The following is an 18659-nucleotide window of genomic DNA, read 5'->3' as shown; positions in this document are numbered from 1 at the left end:
AAATATGAAACACATGTAAGTAAATCCATCCTAGATCAGATTTTTCATATGATACTTTGGTCTCTGCACCTTCCAATGTTTTGTTCTTTCTTATTTTGATGCCTCTGCTTTGCTACAGTCCACAGCACGCACCTGTTCTTCTTTATTGCATAATCCAGGACTGGGAGAGTTTTCAGATTTGTAGTCTGATCTCCCAGTAAAGGGAGTAGAGGGAGGGGAAGAGAGAGAAACAGAAAGGAGCCTCCCAGACTATCATGCAGTCTAAGAAAGGTTCTGCAAGGCCACTGAAGAGTCTTCAAGCCAGTTAGCTATCAGAGGAATTCCTGTCTCCCAGGAATGGGCCTGCACTCATATCCTTGCCATATGCCATCAATGACTAATAGAAACAACAGAAGGCATAACCCCAGTGCAAAAGCAGCCAAAGATTTCGAAGTGTGGGAGCAGGGCCCTTGACAAATATGTTCTCTGTATTCCCCCTGCACTGAAGACCTGTGCCAGAGATGTGGTCAAGGGGCTCAGTACCCTCCAGGAAAGGCTTCCACTTAGGAGCATTTTTTTTTTAAATGCTCTGTAACTATTAACTTCCCACTAGAATAAGATTGGAAGAGGAAAGGGGAAAGACACAGAAAGTAAAGCTAAGTGTTATTTGAATATTTAACACACACCTACAAAGTTTTCACACTTGTAAACAATGCACCAAATATTTTATTTCTCTCAGTAGTTCATATGCAAGCAATTAACTCTCAAAGCATTTTTAAAAACACAAAATACATTATACTTTACCAATGAATTATTTCTATCCCAGAGGATTAAATCAAATTAAAATGTTACAAACATTTGAAAATTTATTTTTACCTCAACTGAGATGAATTTAAATATATCTATAAAAAATTTTAAATCAATGTTTTGTACATGCCATCAGTATAATACGGTTTCTTAAATATTTAGGACATTGTCAATAGCTGTGATTCCTATGAAATATATAATCAGATATCTCAAATTCCTGATTAAGTCAAATTTAAAGATACAAAACACTAGTGCATTTGCTATGAAATTCTGTTTATGATGCTTCTTTTAATATACTGCAATTAACTACTGATACAGAAATTCTGTTTAAGGCTAGAAGTTTTATATATGACACGTTCCTTCACAGAAAAAGAAATGATGTTGAAAAGGCAAGGTCCACCATACTGTATCAGAGATCAAGTACCAGATAACTGGTACCCTAATTGATATTAGGGTATCAGTTGTTATATCCCCTTTTTGGAGTCTATAGTAAATAATAACTAGGAAACATTTTAAAAGTTTTACGGCTTTCTTACAAAACAGATATAAAGTTTGTAGAAACTTGACCACATATCAACAAAAACAGAGCAAATCAAGTATGTCCACATCTTCATTTCTTCAATTCGGTGATTTGAAATAAATGTCACATTAAAAACCATGAGCAAATATAAAGATTCATTCAAGGAAATTAAATACTTCTCATCATTTTTAAAGAAACTTTTATAGGCAGTATATCTCTGATCAGCATAAGTAAGATGTGGAAAGGACAAAAATAAAATACTGTACTGAACTGATTCTCATAAGCTTGCTCCCTCAAAGGATACACTTACCAGGTATTTTCCACAGTGTTGTCATATGTGCCTTATTTTATTTTTATATAAAATAACTAGACATTTTTCATACTTCTTAGTAAGTATTTAAAATACATTTCAAGGTATGCAATAGGATTAAGCATTAGTTTATGATGCCCATAAAACTCTTTCAACTTATAAAAAAATAATTTCTAGAAATATAAAAATATCAAGCTTTTCATATTTCTGAGTCTCGAAAAACATAAAGTACACTATTTTCATGTATCAGTGTTATAATTGTGCCACTTAAGTTCATCTCAAAAGAGCACATAAATAATTTCAAAAGTTTTATGAAGGCTACATTACAGACCACAGACCACAGATAGTTTGAGATTTGATTTTCCATATGTTTTTATATTCTAATGCAAGGAAGAAAAAGAAGCACCAAAGTAAAAAATGTTTTTATTAGGAGAAAAATAATGTTTTCATGAAGAGAAAACAGAAAACATGTCATCTCTCCCTTTAGTGGCTTTTCTTCAATTATCTGATTTACCAAAAATATGACCTCAGTTCAATTACTGAACAAAGTACCCTTAAATAAAATATCCAACATGTGTACAAAGGTTTGTCCAAAATCTCCTAAAGAACACTAGTCATCCTAAGCTTTTTTCTAGTTCTTCAGTAAGAACTTTAATTAAAAACAAGCCCATTGCCCTTTGCTTCACAACTTTAACGTTAATGGAAATCCCACTCTGAGTTTAAAGTGTTATTTCTTTGAGGGCCTGACCACATATAGGGGGCAGCGTAGAAGTGAATTGCTGACACAGACATGGTTACAAAATTAGAGTCAAAACTAAAGGGGAAAAAAATGGAAAATCCAATACCAGTTACCCTAGAAAAGAATTCAAGAACTGAAGGATTGCTTTAAAAATTCTCTTTAGCAAGATAAAGAAGAGTGATTTATAGACAAGACCGATAGTTGGTTTTTCTCCCGGTAGCAGCCCTCTGGGGCTGCTTTAATAGCGTGATTAAAATGGTATTTGGGGCCTGAGAAGTTTCAGTGACGACTGCTTCTTCAATTTTTGCTGTTGTCTCATTGATTGTGCATCATCAATGGCATTATATGCTTTCTGTAAAATAAAATATTTACTATGAATGGTAAAGACAAGTACAGGCTCATCTATGGGTAAAGGCAGAAAAGCAAGAGTTGGAGCTTTCCATACAGGTCCAACAGCAAAGAACAAGAATACACTAGTCCATAGGTGTAACGCAAAATAAGACCCTTATGCCCTAGTGAGCCCACAATATATTATTTTAAGCTAACATATCCATCCAGAGTTAAAACTGGAAAATCTTTTGGGAGAAATAATCAGTATAACAGATTAAAAAAATTCTTCCAGCTAAAAAACAAAGGGGGCATTCTGTAAAGTCAATTGTTTACCTCTGCTGTGGTGGCGTCCTGCAGGTAAATGCTCCGGTAGCCATAACCAGCACTGTCTTTTTTGTGGAACAGTCCCTGCTCCTGTTTCAAAAGAAACAATGACAGAAAAATTATTCTGGGGAAGAAAAAAAATCATATCCTTTAATTGGATGCTTAAATGTCAATTCTATTTTATAACCAACAGACTAACCAAATATCCATATTCAGGTATGATAAGAACTAAATCATTTCAGTACAAGGATAGTGGTTCCATATGTGAGTTGTTAGAATTTATGAAATTGGATGAGTACACATCTATCTGGGTAAAATAATGGCTTTCTACAGGCTATGATAAATAGCCTACAGAAACACCACTTGATAACTCACCACATCTGACAAATCAAAAAACCCTTCCTTCATTTCCTTGGCTGATAGATAAAATTCTTATATAATGTAAAACACATTGAGTCAATTCTCACCACTGATGTGAAAGAAAAGTGATAACTGAGGAGACAGTAATATATATGCAGAGTGACACAGTTTTCCCTGGTTTGAAAACTATGTTTCATATACCAAGGGGTACTTTCAATTTCGACGCTCTACAATGAGGTAAGGTTGAAATGCAAAATGGTATTGTTTTACAGTTCTTTTATTTGTAAATTTGTATGAAAAGAAAACATAAATTAAAGGATAAAGTACCTGCATCTCTATTAAGTTTTATGATAAATGTTTTTCAGATAGTTCCAATAACAGGTATCATTATTGTTTAGGAGAAAATACACATTCCAAGAATAACCACCCTCAGAATGACAATTTGTAGTTTTTTTTTTAAAGGGGTGAAAATAAATTTATAATATATATATAAGAAAAATGATACATTTCAAAGCAAAGTGAAGCCTGAGAACTATGCAAAGGGTTGGGGTATCATTTCTGTTAATCACTTGCTATGTAATTAAAAGTTCTTCCTTAGAAAATGATGAGAAGGAAAGACATGAAAGTATTATCATATACTTAAATTGTATTTACATTTAAGTAAATACATTTAATGTATGTACATTTAATGCACTTAAATTTTGTAAGGGCCAAATGTGATAAAACATGAGTGTTTCAGATATATTTGTAATAATCTCCTAAAAGCCTTAAAAAGGGAATCTTCCAAAAAGCATCTAAGATTACAGCAGAATAGTTATTCATATGAAGTAAAAAAAATAATAATTCTTATTTACTAATGCTTTACTCTACAAAAAGGAAGTATCCACATCTTAATTCTTCTACTGGACACTTGACATAATCAAAGACTGTCAAAAGAATACAGCACAGAAATAAATTGATTATACATCTTTCCTTACATTTCACCATATTATAATAACAATAATATAATCATCATCACAATGATCCTTCAAACACTTTGTGTAGTTAACTGTAAAAGACAGCCAGAAAGCACTGGTTTCCACTCAATTAACAAAGTCTTGGCTCTAAACATGTAATTCATGTTTTTTTACCTTGACTGGAATTTTTAGCATGTTTCCATGGACACTGGGAGGAAATACAAAATCTTCAAATGGACATTGCCAGTCTATGGACATATGGCCTAGGATTTCAACTTCATTTATACACAACACTCGCCTGTTTTTCAAAAGGAAACAAAAGCATGCAGGTAGTCATAAAGATAGTTCATTATTCTAATATTTCACTTTGCTGGATGGCACAGGCAGTATTCAGTAAATAATATAACTTGGCACTAAAAAAATATGCTTTACATTTAAAAAAAAAAGCCTAGGTAACTGTCAAAGAGAAAATATGGCACCTACCAACTAACACAGCAGACTTTCAAAAGTTCCCCTTCTGCCAATCTTGCAAAATTCAGAAAAGTGTCATTTTTTTTTAACTGACCGAAAAACTTAAATCATCTTTGAAACACATAAGGAACAGGCTGTACTCTCATCTGGGAAGCAATAAAGGCAGAAGCCCCTGAAAATGTTTTACTTGGAAAATTATTAATTGCTCTTTACTGTCAATCATCTATGCCTTCCAGTCAAGAAAGAATGTGCAGGAAATGTCACAAACCTCAAATGTCAGCAAAGATTCACTTTAGGCCTACTAATAAATATCAGGTTTGAACACTTTAACACTAATGTACTGTATCAGAGTGAGTATCCCATTTTACTTAATAGCAAGGAGGAGGAGATGGGAGTGGGGAGGAGGAGAAGGAGGCAGAAGGGAAAGAAAAAGAAAAGAAAAATCACGGAATCCTTAAAGGACATCCACACTGATTTCCCAGTGTGTGATTCAGATTAATTACTGATATAACCATACTTGATTCTGATTACAGAAAGCATAACTAGGAAAGCAAAGGAATTGTTAATTCTACAAATATCCAGGGTGCTAGAGAAACCAAGAAGATAGTATTTCTGCTTGAGAGGCACTTATAGGTTAGAGGGGAAAAAAACATGTAAATATTCTGACAGCAAAATAAGATGAGTGCAGAAGGACAGTGTGCAGAAAATTATTCCAGAGCACAAGAAAGAGGGACTGATTATGTGGGTAAAGTATGTGGTATAAGAGCTGATTCTTGAAAGAAAGGAGTTCTCTATGTGGGAAAGGGAAAAGATAGTCCAGACAAAGGGAGCAGAGCACTAACATAATGGAGGGTACAAAAAGGGGAGGGTTTATTTGAGGAATGTAGAGGTCTATAGCTGGAATATTACATATACACAAAGGTGAGAAAATTAGCTTAGTGCCAGATCTTGAAGGGTTTTTGTTGTTGTTGTTGTTGTTGTTGGGGTTTTTTTGTTTTGTTTTGTTGTTGGTTTTTTTTTTTTTTTTTCAATTTTAGTACATCTTGACTTTAAATCTGTAAGGTAATGGGAAATTTCATGATCAAGTTTCCATTTTAGAGTCACAGCTCTAGTGGCCAAGGGAGGAGAGGAGCGATAATCAAAGTAGAACACTAATAGAATAGTCCAATCAGGGAACAGAACCTCAGTTAAGACAGTAGCTAGGAAAAAGAAGGAGAGCAAGGTGGATTCTAGATGCTTAGGAGGTAGAGCTGAATGAACCTGGTGACTGATGCAGGGTGGGGATTGAACTAAACCTCCAGCACTATTTCTCAGTAGAGGAACTACTGGAATTTGGGGCTGACTTGGGACTGTTGTGTACTGTAGGAAGTTCATCATCCCTAGTTCAAGGCTTCAAAGGGCCAGAAGTGCTCTCTCATTGTGATATCCTTCAACACCACTCCATATTCTAAACAGTCTCCAGGAAGTGGATTCCATCCCTTCACTTCCTGTTCCAGAAGAGAATCACAAGAGCTAAGAGTTCCAGAAAACAATTACAAGTCACTGTGTCAAATGCAAATTCACCATTCCCATTGTCTTCACATTCTCTTTTCTCTTCACCATGCCAATAATAATATTGTTCTCCTAGCACTCTAAATCCTTTTCATTCTCTTCCTCCCATTCCATGTTTACCAGAGCTCAAATCTTGGTCTTCTATTTGACACACACACTCTGGAAAATCTCCAAGATCTCAACTCCAATCCTTATCCAAACTCCAATTATCTACACCTACATTTATAATCTACATCTCTATCTGTCCCCTGGACTATTAAGGCATCTCTACTATGATATCTCAAAGCTACGTGAAATTCACTAAGTTTAAAAACAGAGACAAAAACAATCTTTTTCCTTAAATTATTATAAATGATAATACTCTTGGTATTTAAGCCCCAAACCAAAAAGTCCTCTTATATTCCTTTCTCTTCTAAACTCAATCAATGCCAAGCCCTAGTCTTTTCAAGGCTGTCTTTGTTCTTTTAGTTTAGGCCTCACTGCTTCCTATCAGAATCACTGCCACAGTCTATGTGGTAGACAGAATTCTACTATGGTCCCGAAGATTCCCTGTCCTCTAGTATATAGACCTGTACAATCCCCATGACTATGAATATGATGGATTTCTCCCCCATGATTAGGTTTTATTATAAGGCAAAGGTGATTTTAAGAAAAAGTTTATCTGCATGGGCATGACATAAACACAAGGCCCCTTTAAATCTGGGTTAGAGGCTGAGAATCCAGAGTGCTGGTTGCTGGACTGAAGAAGCAGAAAGCCACATGGCAAAAATGAGGATAGGTTCCAGATGCTGTTAGCAGATACCCCGCTCACAGAGATCCAGGAAACTGGGATATTAGTCCTACAACTGCAAGAAACTGAATTCTGCCAACAACATTAAGTGAGCTTGGAAGTGGATTCTGTCCCAGAGGCTTCTAAAAAGGAAGTTTATATTTTGATTTAAGACTGTGAAACCCTGAGCAGAGAGCCCAGCCATGCCATAGCCAACTCCTGTCCTAGAGAAATTGTGAGATAGTAAATCTGTGTTATTTTAAGCTGCTAATTTTATGGTAATTTTCTATGCAACAATAGAAAACTAACTGGTCTCTAACTGGTCTCCCTGACTCCACTGTGATCCTCATCCATTTCAACATCTAAACTGCTGCCAGAGATCTTTCTAAACTGCAAAGATCATCATATTAGTTCTCGTGCACAAACCTTCAGTGGGAGTGAAAAAAAGACTTACGTGTGAGCTATGTGCATATACCTCTATGTGAAAAGCTGTAATAATGAACAATAAAATATCTATACTTTTAAAAAAATTAGTAATCTTCCATCACATTAATGATGAAATCTATACCCTTCAGATGTCATGAGCAGATACCTATGATTTATTTCATCTCCCAATGCTTTCCCACCAACATCCTGCTGTCCAGTCATTTCAAATGATCATTCTGTTCAAAATGCCATACTGTTTAATCCCTCTGACTGCCTGCTATTTAGGTGTATGAAAACTCCATACTCTGTAAGACAGCTCAAGCACATCTGCCCTAACACACTCCCCATGATACCTAGGTTCCCACCTTACTGAACCAAGACATTTTTCCTTTCCAGAGTCTCTGTATATCACTTTATCTTAGCATCTAGTATACTGTGATGTCACTAATAATGTGCCAGACCCTCCTTTAGATGAGGAGGGGACAGAAGATATAACTTTTAACTGTATCCCTATTTCTGTCAGACACTGATAGTGCAATGGTCAAAATATGTATGTCCTCTCCCAAATCATACATTGAATCCCAAACCCAATGTGATAGTATTTAGAGGTGGCACCTTTGGGGGTGAGTAGGTCATGAGGGCAGAGCCCTCATAAATGAGATCAGTGCCCTTATAAAAGAGGCCTGAGGAAACTCCCTTACCACTTTTGCCATGTTAGGACACAGCAAGATGGCCATCTATGAATCAGGAAGTGAGCCCTCACAGACACAGAATCTGCTGGCCCCCTGACCTTAGACTTCCCAGGCTTCAGAACTGTGAAATTAATGCTTGTTGCTTAAGCCACCTATCTATGGTATTTTTGTTATGGTAGCCCATACAAACTAACACAGAAGGTTAAAAAAAATGCCTATTCAGAGAACAATTTCCTAATGAAGATTACTAAAATACTAAGCAGGAGTTAGGACCAACTAGTGAAGATACAGCCTGATAAATTTAGGTCATGAAAACTTGTATTTTTTTTCTAAAAACTGATAAGAGAAACAATTCACACTAAATTTTAGATAAACTCCAATATGGAAAAATTAAGAACCCTAAATATTGGAAAACTCAAAAAAGTCATTAAAATATTGATAATGTATTAGGTAAAAAGAGCTAATATTAATTTATAAAATGTTATTTAAATTCAGTAAGAAAAAGAATGACATAATAAAAAATGAACAAAGGATATGAAAAAGCAACTCATGGAATAGAAAATATACATACATGATGAATGTATTAAAATGTTCATACTCATTAGCAATCAAATAAATGCTAATTAAAACAAAGAACTATTTTCTGCCCATTAAGTTAGCAAGAACAAAAAAGTTTAAATAATAACACTAGTCTTAGCAAAACGCACAGGATAAAGAGCATTCTCTTAAACTGTTGGCTGTATGTAAAAAACTCAATACAATTGTTCTGATAAAACAAGTTAGCAATATATAAAAGAGTCTCAAAAATCTTCACGATTTTCAAATCAGCAATTCCACTGATAAGAATTCATCCTAAGGAAATAATTGTAGAAAAAAGACTGAGTTGCAAAGATGTGTTTATAATAATACAGTACTGGGAGGGAAAAACTGAATATCAAATAGGAATAAATAGCATTTAAATAAGTCATAGTATATCCATAAATACAATATTACAGTCATTAAAAAGTATGTTGTCTATGAATATCTATCTAATGGTCTGGGAAGATGATAATAATACATTGGTGAAAAACCTAGGTTAGTTAAATATACCTAACGTATTTCTGTACATAGTTTTCACAAAATGTACTGCAGCTGGCTGTAGAAATACATGGTTTTTACAAAATACATATGTAGCTGGATGGTGGGATTGCTGGTAAAGGCTGTTTTTAGGGGTTATCATAATTTATGATTCAAACCAAAACATTTTTAAAAATGAAAGGGAGGGGATCCCTGGGTGGCTCAGCAGTTTGGCGCCTGTCTTTGGCCCAGGGCGCGATCCTGGAGTCCTGGGATTGAGTCCCACGTTGGGCTCTGGGCATGGAGCCTGCTTCTCCTTCTGCCTGTGTCTCTGCCTCTCCCTCTCTCTCTATGTCTATCATGAATAAATAAATAAAATCTTAAAAAAGTAAATAAATAAAAATGAAAGGGATAGTTGCTAATTGGGACAAAAGGTGCAAATCAGCTCTGTTCTAAACAAACTACAAAGTGTGGTTACTTTGTTTTCATCTTTTAAATTATTGTCTTTAGGGGTGGGCTAACTACAACCTGTGAGCCAAATCCAGCCCATGACCTATATTAGCAAATAAAATCGTACTGGAAAACAGATACCCTCCCCCCCATTCATTTACATACTGTCCATGTTTTCCTACCACATGGGCAGAAATGAATAGTTGGGAAACATACTATGGCCCTTGAAGCCTAAATATTTACAATCTGATCCTTTAAAGAAATTCTGCTGGCTCTTGATCTGTACTATCTACAATGAATAAGCATAATTCTAGCAATTTTTTAAACACCAACTTTAGAAGAAATGCTATTTTTATGTAATCATTAAAGGTAAAACAGATCAGCATAATGATAATTACCTCAGTCAAAGCATTTCCTATTAGAGTCTTCTAAAGCTACAAGGAGACTAAATAATTGTACTGGTCAGAAATATCTTACTAATTACCTCCCAAAAAACCTCTATAAGAAACGAGATTTAAAGTTACTATGATTTTTCATTTTACTTGAAGAAAAACCAGATATATAACATGTACAGTAATATTCCCACAAAGTACTTAAATCAAACAAGTTCTAAAGTATTAAGTATTACCAGAAACAACCCACCCAAAAAACCCGATTTCCATTACCTAGTTTTGAATTACATAAAAGGTATACAATTTTAAAATGAATTAACACATTGCCATTGTAGCTATGTACAACATATAGTACAAATAAACACTGTTTTGAGTCTAATCTAATGCACAAAATACAAAATTGTGGGCATAAAAAATAAATGATTACTTGTCCAATCAGTAAAAAAACACTTTTTAGATTGTTTTGCGCATATTTTTACTTAATGGGCAAGTCATGTGACTGGTTAACTCCTTGAAAAAGTTTGTGGTTTAAGTCTGAATCCTATCGTTTTAGTTTTCCTTTCTCTTCTTCCAGCCAAATATATTTCAATGCAGTAGAGTAAGGAATCTAATGCAGATTTTTGCCTATTGTAAATACTCTGCCTTAATCCTATTAAAGTACATAACTTAGAAGGTTCTGAAAATTGTTAACATCTAATAGTCATTTTGGAACAAGTGATATAGGAAAAATTTCAGGAAAATAAACTTAGTGGTTTAGTCCAAGTTCTTCTATTTGGAAAAATTATCTACCATTCCCAAAATACTTAGAAAAAATTCGAAAAAACACACAGATGTAATACCATCCTTAAAAAAGGTATGCTAATCATCTAAAATAAAACCTTATAGTAAGAAAAAGTAATTCATGAACCCAGTCTCCATAGCTGGATTTATAATTCACATGTAATAGTATGACTACTACACCTACAAGGCTATTCTAGACCCCATATCTCAGTAGTTGTTTAACTGGGATAACCTCCTTAACTATGCTGAGTCTCAGTTTCAGCATCTCCAAAACGAGAGGGTTAGAACAGATGATTTCAAAGGACTCATCTAGATTGTATTTTTGTGACTAAATGACAATGAGCATTTTATAATTTTAGTATAGTTCTCCAAGTCCTCTGCCATTTTAGTTTTCGAAATTCTTGTCATCTATATAGTTTGCATTTGAAAAAAATGTCACTTAAAGTTAATACCTATTTGTAATCATAAGGATTGCCTTCTTGCTTCCAGAAATAGCACAGTGGTATCGATACGTCTCTCCTTCTAACTTTCTGATATGATTCTGAAAAGAAAACAAGACTCAAAATTTGCATAGTACATGCATCCAAATAGCATTTCCAATACTGTATATTAGTTAATTATAGTAACAGTGCTAGTTAGGGAAAAAAAATATTAGAAACAAAGGCACAATATTGGCATGTGAAGCTAGAAAAATATTCACAGCATAACTCTGAGTGTGCCTTAAGAGACAAATCTGTATTAAATGCTTACTAAATGATCTTATAAAATACATCTCATTCTGTGACAACACATAGGTTTAAAAATATCTACCAGAGGTAATCACGGATTTTCATTAATGGAATACGAACATATGCTAATATGAAGTGTGACATTAACGTTATAGGGGTTCTTAACCTTGGGTCCATGGAAAGACTCTGGGAGGTCTATGAACTGCACCTAAAACAGCACATAAAATTTTGAAAATGTGGTTCTGCAACTTTTCTCAGAAGATGGTTCATATTTTTCATCACTTTTTTAGTAGGTCTGTGATCCTTCTCAAAGGTTAAGAATCACTGATTTATATAGATAGATATACACATAATAAAATTTCAAGATAGCTGATCCTAATGTTTTTGAGTATTTGGTCTTACAGATTAAACATGCATGAAAAGTACATGTATGTAACAAATTATAATCTTGAAAGAAAAGAAAATATAATGTCAATATTAACAAACATGAAAAATTTCTAAGATTTCAAATAGCTGGCACAATTTATTGCTAAAGACAATAAACAAGCATAAATAATTCAAGTATAAATAGTACCACATTAAAATACATTTATTTTCATTTCAACTATCTCCAAACTATTGTGATTTGAATTAGCACACATTAAAAAATGAGTAAAATAGTTATTTTTATAATTAATGCTAATCGAATATTATTGACATTATCTATAATGCATGATTAAGGATCAGATGATATAATGTATATGAAACTACAGAACATAAATATAACTAATAAATAAGACTATAACATGTATAACCAAGAATACAACATCAATATTATTAAAAGGATAACAATCGATAATAATCACAAGCAGAGAAAACACATTTGTTATTTCAATGCTTACATACACATTTTCCAAAAATTCTTGGTTCAGTCATTCCTTGACAATTATGAAAAGCCAAGAACAAAGAAGATGAATCCCAGAAGTGGGATCTCATCTTAGAATGAGTCTCAGAGACAAGTGGTATTTAAGTCACTTGTTTCACATCTTGCCTTTGTGGATTAGCTAAAATCTTTTAACATTTATACCTTAAGTTCTTTAATTAAGAGAAAATGGGAAATGAATAGAACAATCCAGTATATTTATTTTTAGCTTTGAAATTTAAATGTTAAAATATTTAGATGTGAGATGCAATGTAAAAGAAATACTACCCACTTTCCATTGTGTATGCATTTTCATTAGTTATCAGGCTATTGTATTCTGAACCACTGAAAGCTTTTAAAGTATAATTTATCATCATATTTACTACATGATAGAAACTGTTTTCAGCATGACTAAAATCCACTACACTCTGAGATCAGATTAAGATATTGAGTCACTGATGGCAGCAGAAGACCAGATTATAGCTGATAAAATATTTACTCCCTTCCCAAAATGCAACTTGAGGAATTTACAATATTTAGCAAAAGCATTCAATATTTTCAAGTAAATTCTATGGAAATAATATATGAAAAATCAATATGTATAATGATTTTTATCACAGAATTATTACTATTAGTAAAATAACAAGTATTTTTAAGGCCAACAACTTGGAATGGTCAAATACACATTGTTAAGTTTACTTCAAGAGATGGTAATGCAAGAATTGAGAATGAAATATTTCTATGAACATGGAAAAATATAATTAAAATTAAAAAGCAACAAACATTTTAAATATTATATAGTCATAAGTATGTGAATCAAGAGAATATTAAATAAAAACTATTTTTATATATTTCATATGTGTATCATATATATATGTGTGTACATATAATATATATGCATGTGTAAACAGTAATTATCTTAGGAGAATAAAGGATAAGCAGGAAAGTATATCCTATGAAAACATAGTATATGATTTAGTAACTTTCCAAGCTGAGTCAAGAATACAGAGCAATACTCAAGAGAAAAGGAAAATAGGGTAAATGAAAAGATGCCCAAATAATTTAGAATGTACCCATATTACAGTAAGGGCTGGGAGGACAGATTTTTACACTCTAGTGTTAATACTACATGTTTTGATATACTTGGTCCCTTAAGGACTGAAGTCTTACTTCTTTTGTATATCCAGCACAGTTTAGATAATAAATACTTCATACCAAAGTGATTACAGCAAGAGAGGCAAGGAATGAAATAGCCTGAATTTAACTATCTATGCCTACCCTTGTTACTCATGGAAAAAAATTATCAAGTCCTCTCATTAATGTACAATCATTCTATTTTTTCCAGTAACTATAATAATAAAGTTTAAAAGGTTGTCTGATATCATAACAAAAACTAATAAATCAGACAAGATACTCAGCTAAAATAATAAAAAGTTACTTGAATTTTGTGCTTATAGATATACAGTTATAAAAAGGGAAATCACAAGATTAATAACATAAAGAGCTAAACAAACAAAAAGTAAACCATAAGAAAAAAATTTAAACAAGTTATACAATTTCCCAAAAGTCAAGTCTCATTAAAATTGCAATATATCCAGGAAAATTAAAAATCGTTATTTTTACCTAAGAAGGAAGGCTAATTATTAGTGATGATTTAAGACAGCATCTTGAATTAGTTACTGTGCTTGGTTCTCAGAGAAACTGTACATGCGGTGACATTTTTGCCAACCCTCAATTATCTAGGCACAAGAAAAGTTTGTCAGCTATGGTTTTAGGCTGATCTTTAGGTGTCATTCTTTCTTCTTTAAGTGCTTGTTTTAAATAAGAAGCATTCAATTTATTCTTTCAGTAACTGCAGTTTAAACAATACATAATCCAACTGAACAGTTATATGTCAGCCGTTTCACTCTCTACAAATGGACGGTACATTAAATATAAGTTTACACTTTGGTTTCAATTTTGGGTAGAAGAATGAAAGTTGCCAGATAAGATGCTGCTAAATCAAATCAAACATTTCAAACATTTCTATCACTTATAAAAGAGGAGAAATCAAAACACAGTTTATTTTCAGAACTATTACGGTACCAATTTCAAAATGACACTTTAGAATAATTTTTGTTCTCATTAAGATAAATCCTCCTTAAGAACTTGAAAGCAAAAAGGATTGGTTCTTAAAAATAAAGATATCTATAAAAAATAAAGTTATATATAAATTCAATGGACACATAAATAATTTGCCGAATTACATGTTCTACTCCTATTTATGTTAATTAAAACATGTGAAATAAGCACAACCAACAAAGAGATGCAAATTCTGGGGATGCCTGTGGCTCAGTGGTTAAGCGGCTGCCTTCAGCTCAGGGCATGATCCTGGAATCCTGGGATCAAGTCCCACATCAGACTCCATACAGTCTCTGCCCCTCTCTCTCTGTGTCTCTCATGAATAAATAAATAAAATCTTTAAAAGAAAAAAAAAGAGATTCAAGTTCTGAAAGGCAAAAATGCTAATTGCTGCTTAAGTCTCTGCCTTCTCTCTCTGTCTCTCTCATGAATAAATAAATAAAATCTTTAAAAGAAAAAAAAGAGATTCAAGTTCTGAAAAGCAAAAATACTAATGGCTGAGGATGTATGTAACATATATATAATATGATTGCCATTTGTCCAGTGAGAGTACTGAGAGGTTAAAAAAAGAACAGAGATTAAGGGAACATGTTCTCAAAATTCATGTCTCAACTCTAATTGAGGTCTAAGGACAGACCAACAGCTACTTATATTTCAATTATTAAAACATATGCCCTAGTTAACACCCCTATAATTTGATTCAATCTCGGATGATGTGTGAAACAGAGTTATGTAATTCCATCATCAGGACTCACAAATGTAAAGAACACAAAATAGACTGGACCTGACAATTGTCCTTATTTTTCAACTTTACCTGAAAGTACATGAATACCATAAGAAAAGATAAAATTTTCAAAATGATAGTAAAATTGCTTCTGGACACAAAGTCTTTCACCCTTAAAAAAGAGGAGAGTTTATTTCCTACACCCTCTAATTTTTTTTACTAATCTCTTACTCCTGTGCAGTATTACTAAGAATACCATCATTTTTGTAGTCAAGCTACTACAATAAAAAGCTGAGAGGTGAGAATTGTAAAGAAAACTTCATTGAAATGAACACTCAATCTAAATAAATCAAAGACAGTCAATTAATACCACAGTTTGTTTTGATTTTTAAGGATGAAATCAAGTAGTAGTATAGGAAACATTTACTCCTGTATTTCCGGTTCTTGCTGTGTAGGCAGAAAAAGAAAGAAAATAAAGTTAGAAGCATGCAGAAAGATAAAATGTAGTCACATACAATAAAAACCAAAGGCTAAGAGAATAATAAAGAATCATATTATTTTGAGGTCAAAGTAGGGAAACATTAAATTTTTGGGAGGGGGGATTCCAGTCAAGGGAGAAAAGCAATTTACATATGTATGTAGTATTATTTAAATGTAGTAAAGTTAAAACTAAAATAAAAGCCAAAAAAATCCACCTTAAAATATTTTTAAGATTTAAAAAAGACTGTCATTGTACATAATCTTTTTCTCTTTCCTCTAGTTTCTGTTTACCTGAATAAATCTAGATTTACAGAGTAATCCAAATAAATTAATTTGGCCTGGAGAAAAAGAAGCAGTGGAATTCCTATAATTAGCTATAAAAGTAGGAGACCAAAGTAAACAGTTAACTAAATGAATTACCACACAAATAGTAAAAAGCCTATGACATCTTTTAACATCCTCTCTGCACAAAAATTCTTTGTTCTTGTGTAGAAAAAAACTACCAGTCATTCCGATTTAACACACTATGCAAAAATAAAAAATAGATAATAAATTCTACTCTACAAACCATGTTCCCTGCGTAATCCTTAATGAAGTTCATGAATCAGGAACTTTAAGAACAACCCATGAAATCCTTGTCCTAGAAATATTTAATATTAAATTTTACCCATGACCATGAAGAAGAGAATTTATACCTCATATAAATCATAGCCCTCGGATTCCTGTCTTTCATATGGGCGAATGATGCCATCTTCATGGATGAAACGAGGGGGACGGAGCCTGGACACTTCCTCGGTTGATTCTGCGGCCCTGTATAGGGCAGCAGAATAAATATAAGAAAATATATGAGAATCTTTCAAAATTATAAATAGAAATACATATGTATATTAAATACTGTATATTTCATATGATATCAGCATTTGATAAAAACAATAATTTTAAATAATGTGCCCATTATAATGTGGCAAGTCTTTTTTAAAACCAAGTCTGTCAGACTCCAAGTTTCCCCACCTTTCTTTAGAGAAAAGAAAACAAAATAACAAAGGCTGGGACTAGGTTGTCCACTCTGTATAGGCAGCTAGCACAGAGCCTGGCATGTAGTAGGTACCAATCAACATTTGTTGAACAAAAGAGAAAGTGAACCGTAAAAGCTGTCTCTTCTTACTCCTTTCTGGTGGCACCCCACCTTGTGATCCGTCATAGTTTTCACTTAGACCTCCACATCCTGAAGAACAGGCAGTGTTTAACTCGTTTATATATTCCTAGCAACCATTAGCACACAGACACATACCTTGCACACAGTACACATACTTAATTACCTCTGAATTCCTTGAAAGGTGCTGCTAGCCATATCTATGATCCCACCAGTTGGACGAGCCACAGCACCCACAAGCCCCTTTCCAATTCCTTTAAAGAATCCAGCAGCTCCTTCCTTTTTGGCACCTTTATAGAACCAGGATAATGAATGTATATTTTATAATAAGCAAGTTTGAACTCAACAAAAGCCTGAGTCAAATACTGAACTGTTTTACTCAGGACGCTTCTAAATTTTGGCTTTCTAAAGAAGTTAAATCTAATCCTAACCCATAAAAACCAGTGGTCTTCAAAATGTGTTAAAAACATAAATTATTAGGCCACACCCTAGACCTACTGAATCAGAAACCCCGGGAAATAGGTCCTAGCAATCAATGTTTTAACATGTCCTCCAGGTCATCCTGAGCTATGCTCAAGTTTTACAACCTCCGATTCTTAAAAAAATGACCAGAAATTTTTCTCTTTATGTCTACCATCAGGAGATTTTCCAAGCAGTGTACTTTTTTTAAAAATATAAGAACTGTATTGAATCTTATAGTTCACATATCATATAATTCACCCACTGAAGTATACAAATTAAATGTTTTTGGTACATTATTAGCATTGTGCAACCATCACCACAATCATTTTTAGAAAATGTGTATCATCTCAAAAAGAAACCCCATGACCACTGGAATCATTCTCTACTTCCTTAAACACATCTTCACCTGATCCTGTGCAATTTAACTCCTTTCTCCCTGCCCTCCAGACCAAGGCAACCACTAGTCTACTTTCTATCTCTATGGATTAGCCTATTCTGGACATTTCCTACAACTGGAATCAAACAATATGTGGTCTCTGTGACCAGCTTTTTTCACCTAGCAATATGTTTTCAAGGTGCATCCATCCTGTACTTGTGTCAGCACTTGATTTCTTTTTACAGCTGGATACTATCCCATTGTAAAGGTATACCACATTTTGTTTAATTGTGTATTAGTTGGAAGTCATTTAGGCTGCTAACACATTTTGGCTATTACGTTCTGTGAACATTTATATATAAGTTTTTGAGTGAACATATGGTTTTGACTCCCTTGGGTATATACCTAGAAGTGGAGTTGTTGTCAGACACATAAAGCGTATGTTTATATCCAAGTATACCAGCACCATTTGTTGAAAAGGTTATTTTTCATGGAATTATCTTGGCACCCTTGTTGACAACAATTGACCACAATTGTAAGGGTTTATTTCTGGAATCTCAAGTCTATTCCACTGATTTATATGTCCATACATATGCCAGTAACACATTATCTTAGGTACTGTAGCTTTATGATAAGTTTTTAAATTGGATACTGTAAATTCTCCAACTTTGTTCTTTTTCAAGATTGTTGTAGCTATTTGGAGTCATTTGATTTCCCGTATATACTTTGGAATCAGCTTATCAATTTCTGTAAAAAAGCCAACTGGAGTTTTGATTAAAGTACTTTTTAAAGAGGGTTAAAA

At 33.4% G+C, this 18659-nt stretch overlaps 1 protein-coding gene across 1 annotated transcript in view; it reads right to left on the bottom strand.

Moving 5' to 3' along the window:
• Nucleotides 1–688: 688 nt before the first annotated feature.
• Nucleotides 689–18659, bottom strand: part of VPS13C (vacuolar protein sorting 13 homolog C) — a 172667-nt gene continuing 154696 nt past the window's right edge. The window contains exons 78-83 of the mRNA XM_041745716.1: nucleotides 17186–17309; nucleotides 16562–16676; nucleotides 11365–11453; nucleotides 4500–4623; nucleotides 3019–3099; nucleotides 689–2707 (exon numbers count right to left, since the gene is read on the bottom strand). Coding sequence (XP_041601650.1) covers nucleotides 2606–2707; nucleotides 3019–3099; nucleotides 4500–4623; nucleotides 11365–11453; nucleotides 16562–16676; nucleotides 17186–17309 — 635 coding nt within the window. The 3' untranslated portion in view covers nucleotides 689–2605. The remainder of the gene's footprint in view (nucleotides 2708–3018; nucleotides 3100–4499; nucleotides 4624–11364; nucleotides 11454–16561; nucleotides 16677–17185; nucleotides 17310–18659) is intronic.

This window comes from Vulpes lagopus, chromosome 2, assembly GCF_018345385.1.
Source record: "Vulpes lagopus strain Blue_001 chromosome 2, ASM1834538v1, whole genome shotgun sequence".
Lineage (NCBI taxonomy): Eukaryota > Metazoa > Chordata > Mammalia > Carnivora > Canidae > Vulpes > Vulpes lagopus.
This window is presented reverse-complemented; position numbering and strand designations above follow the sequence as displayed.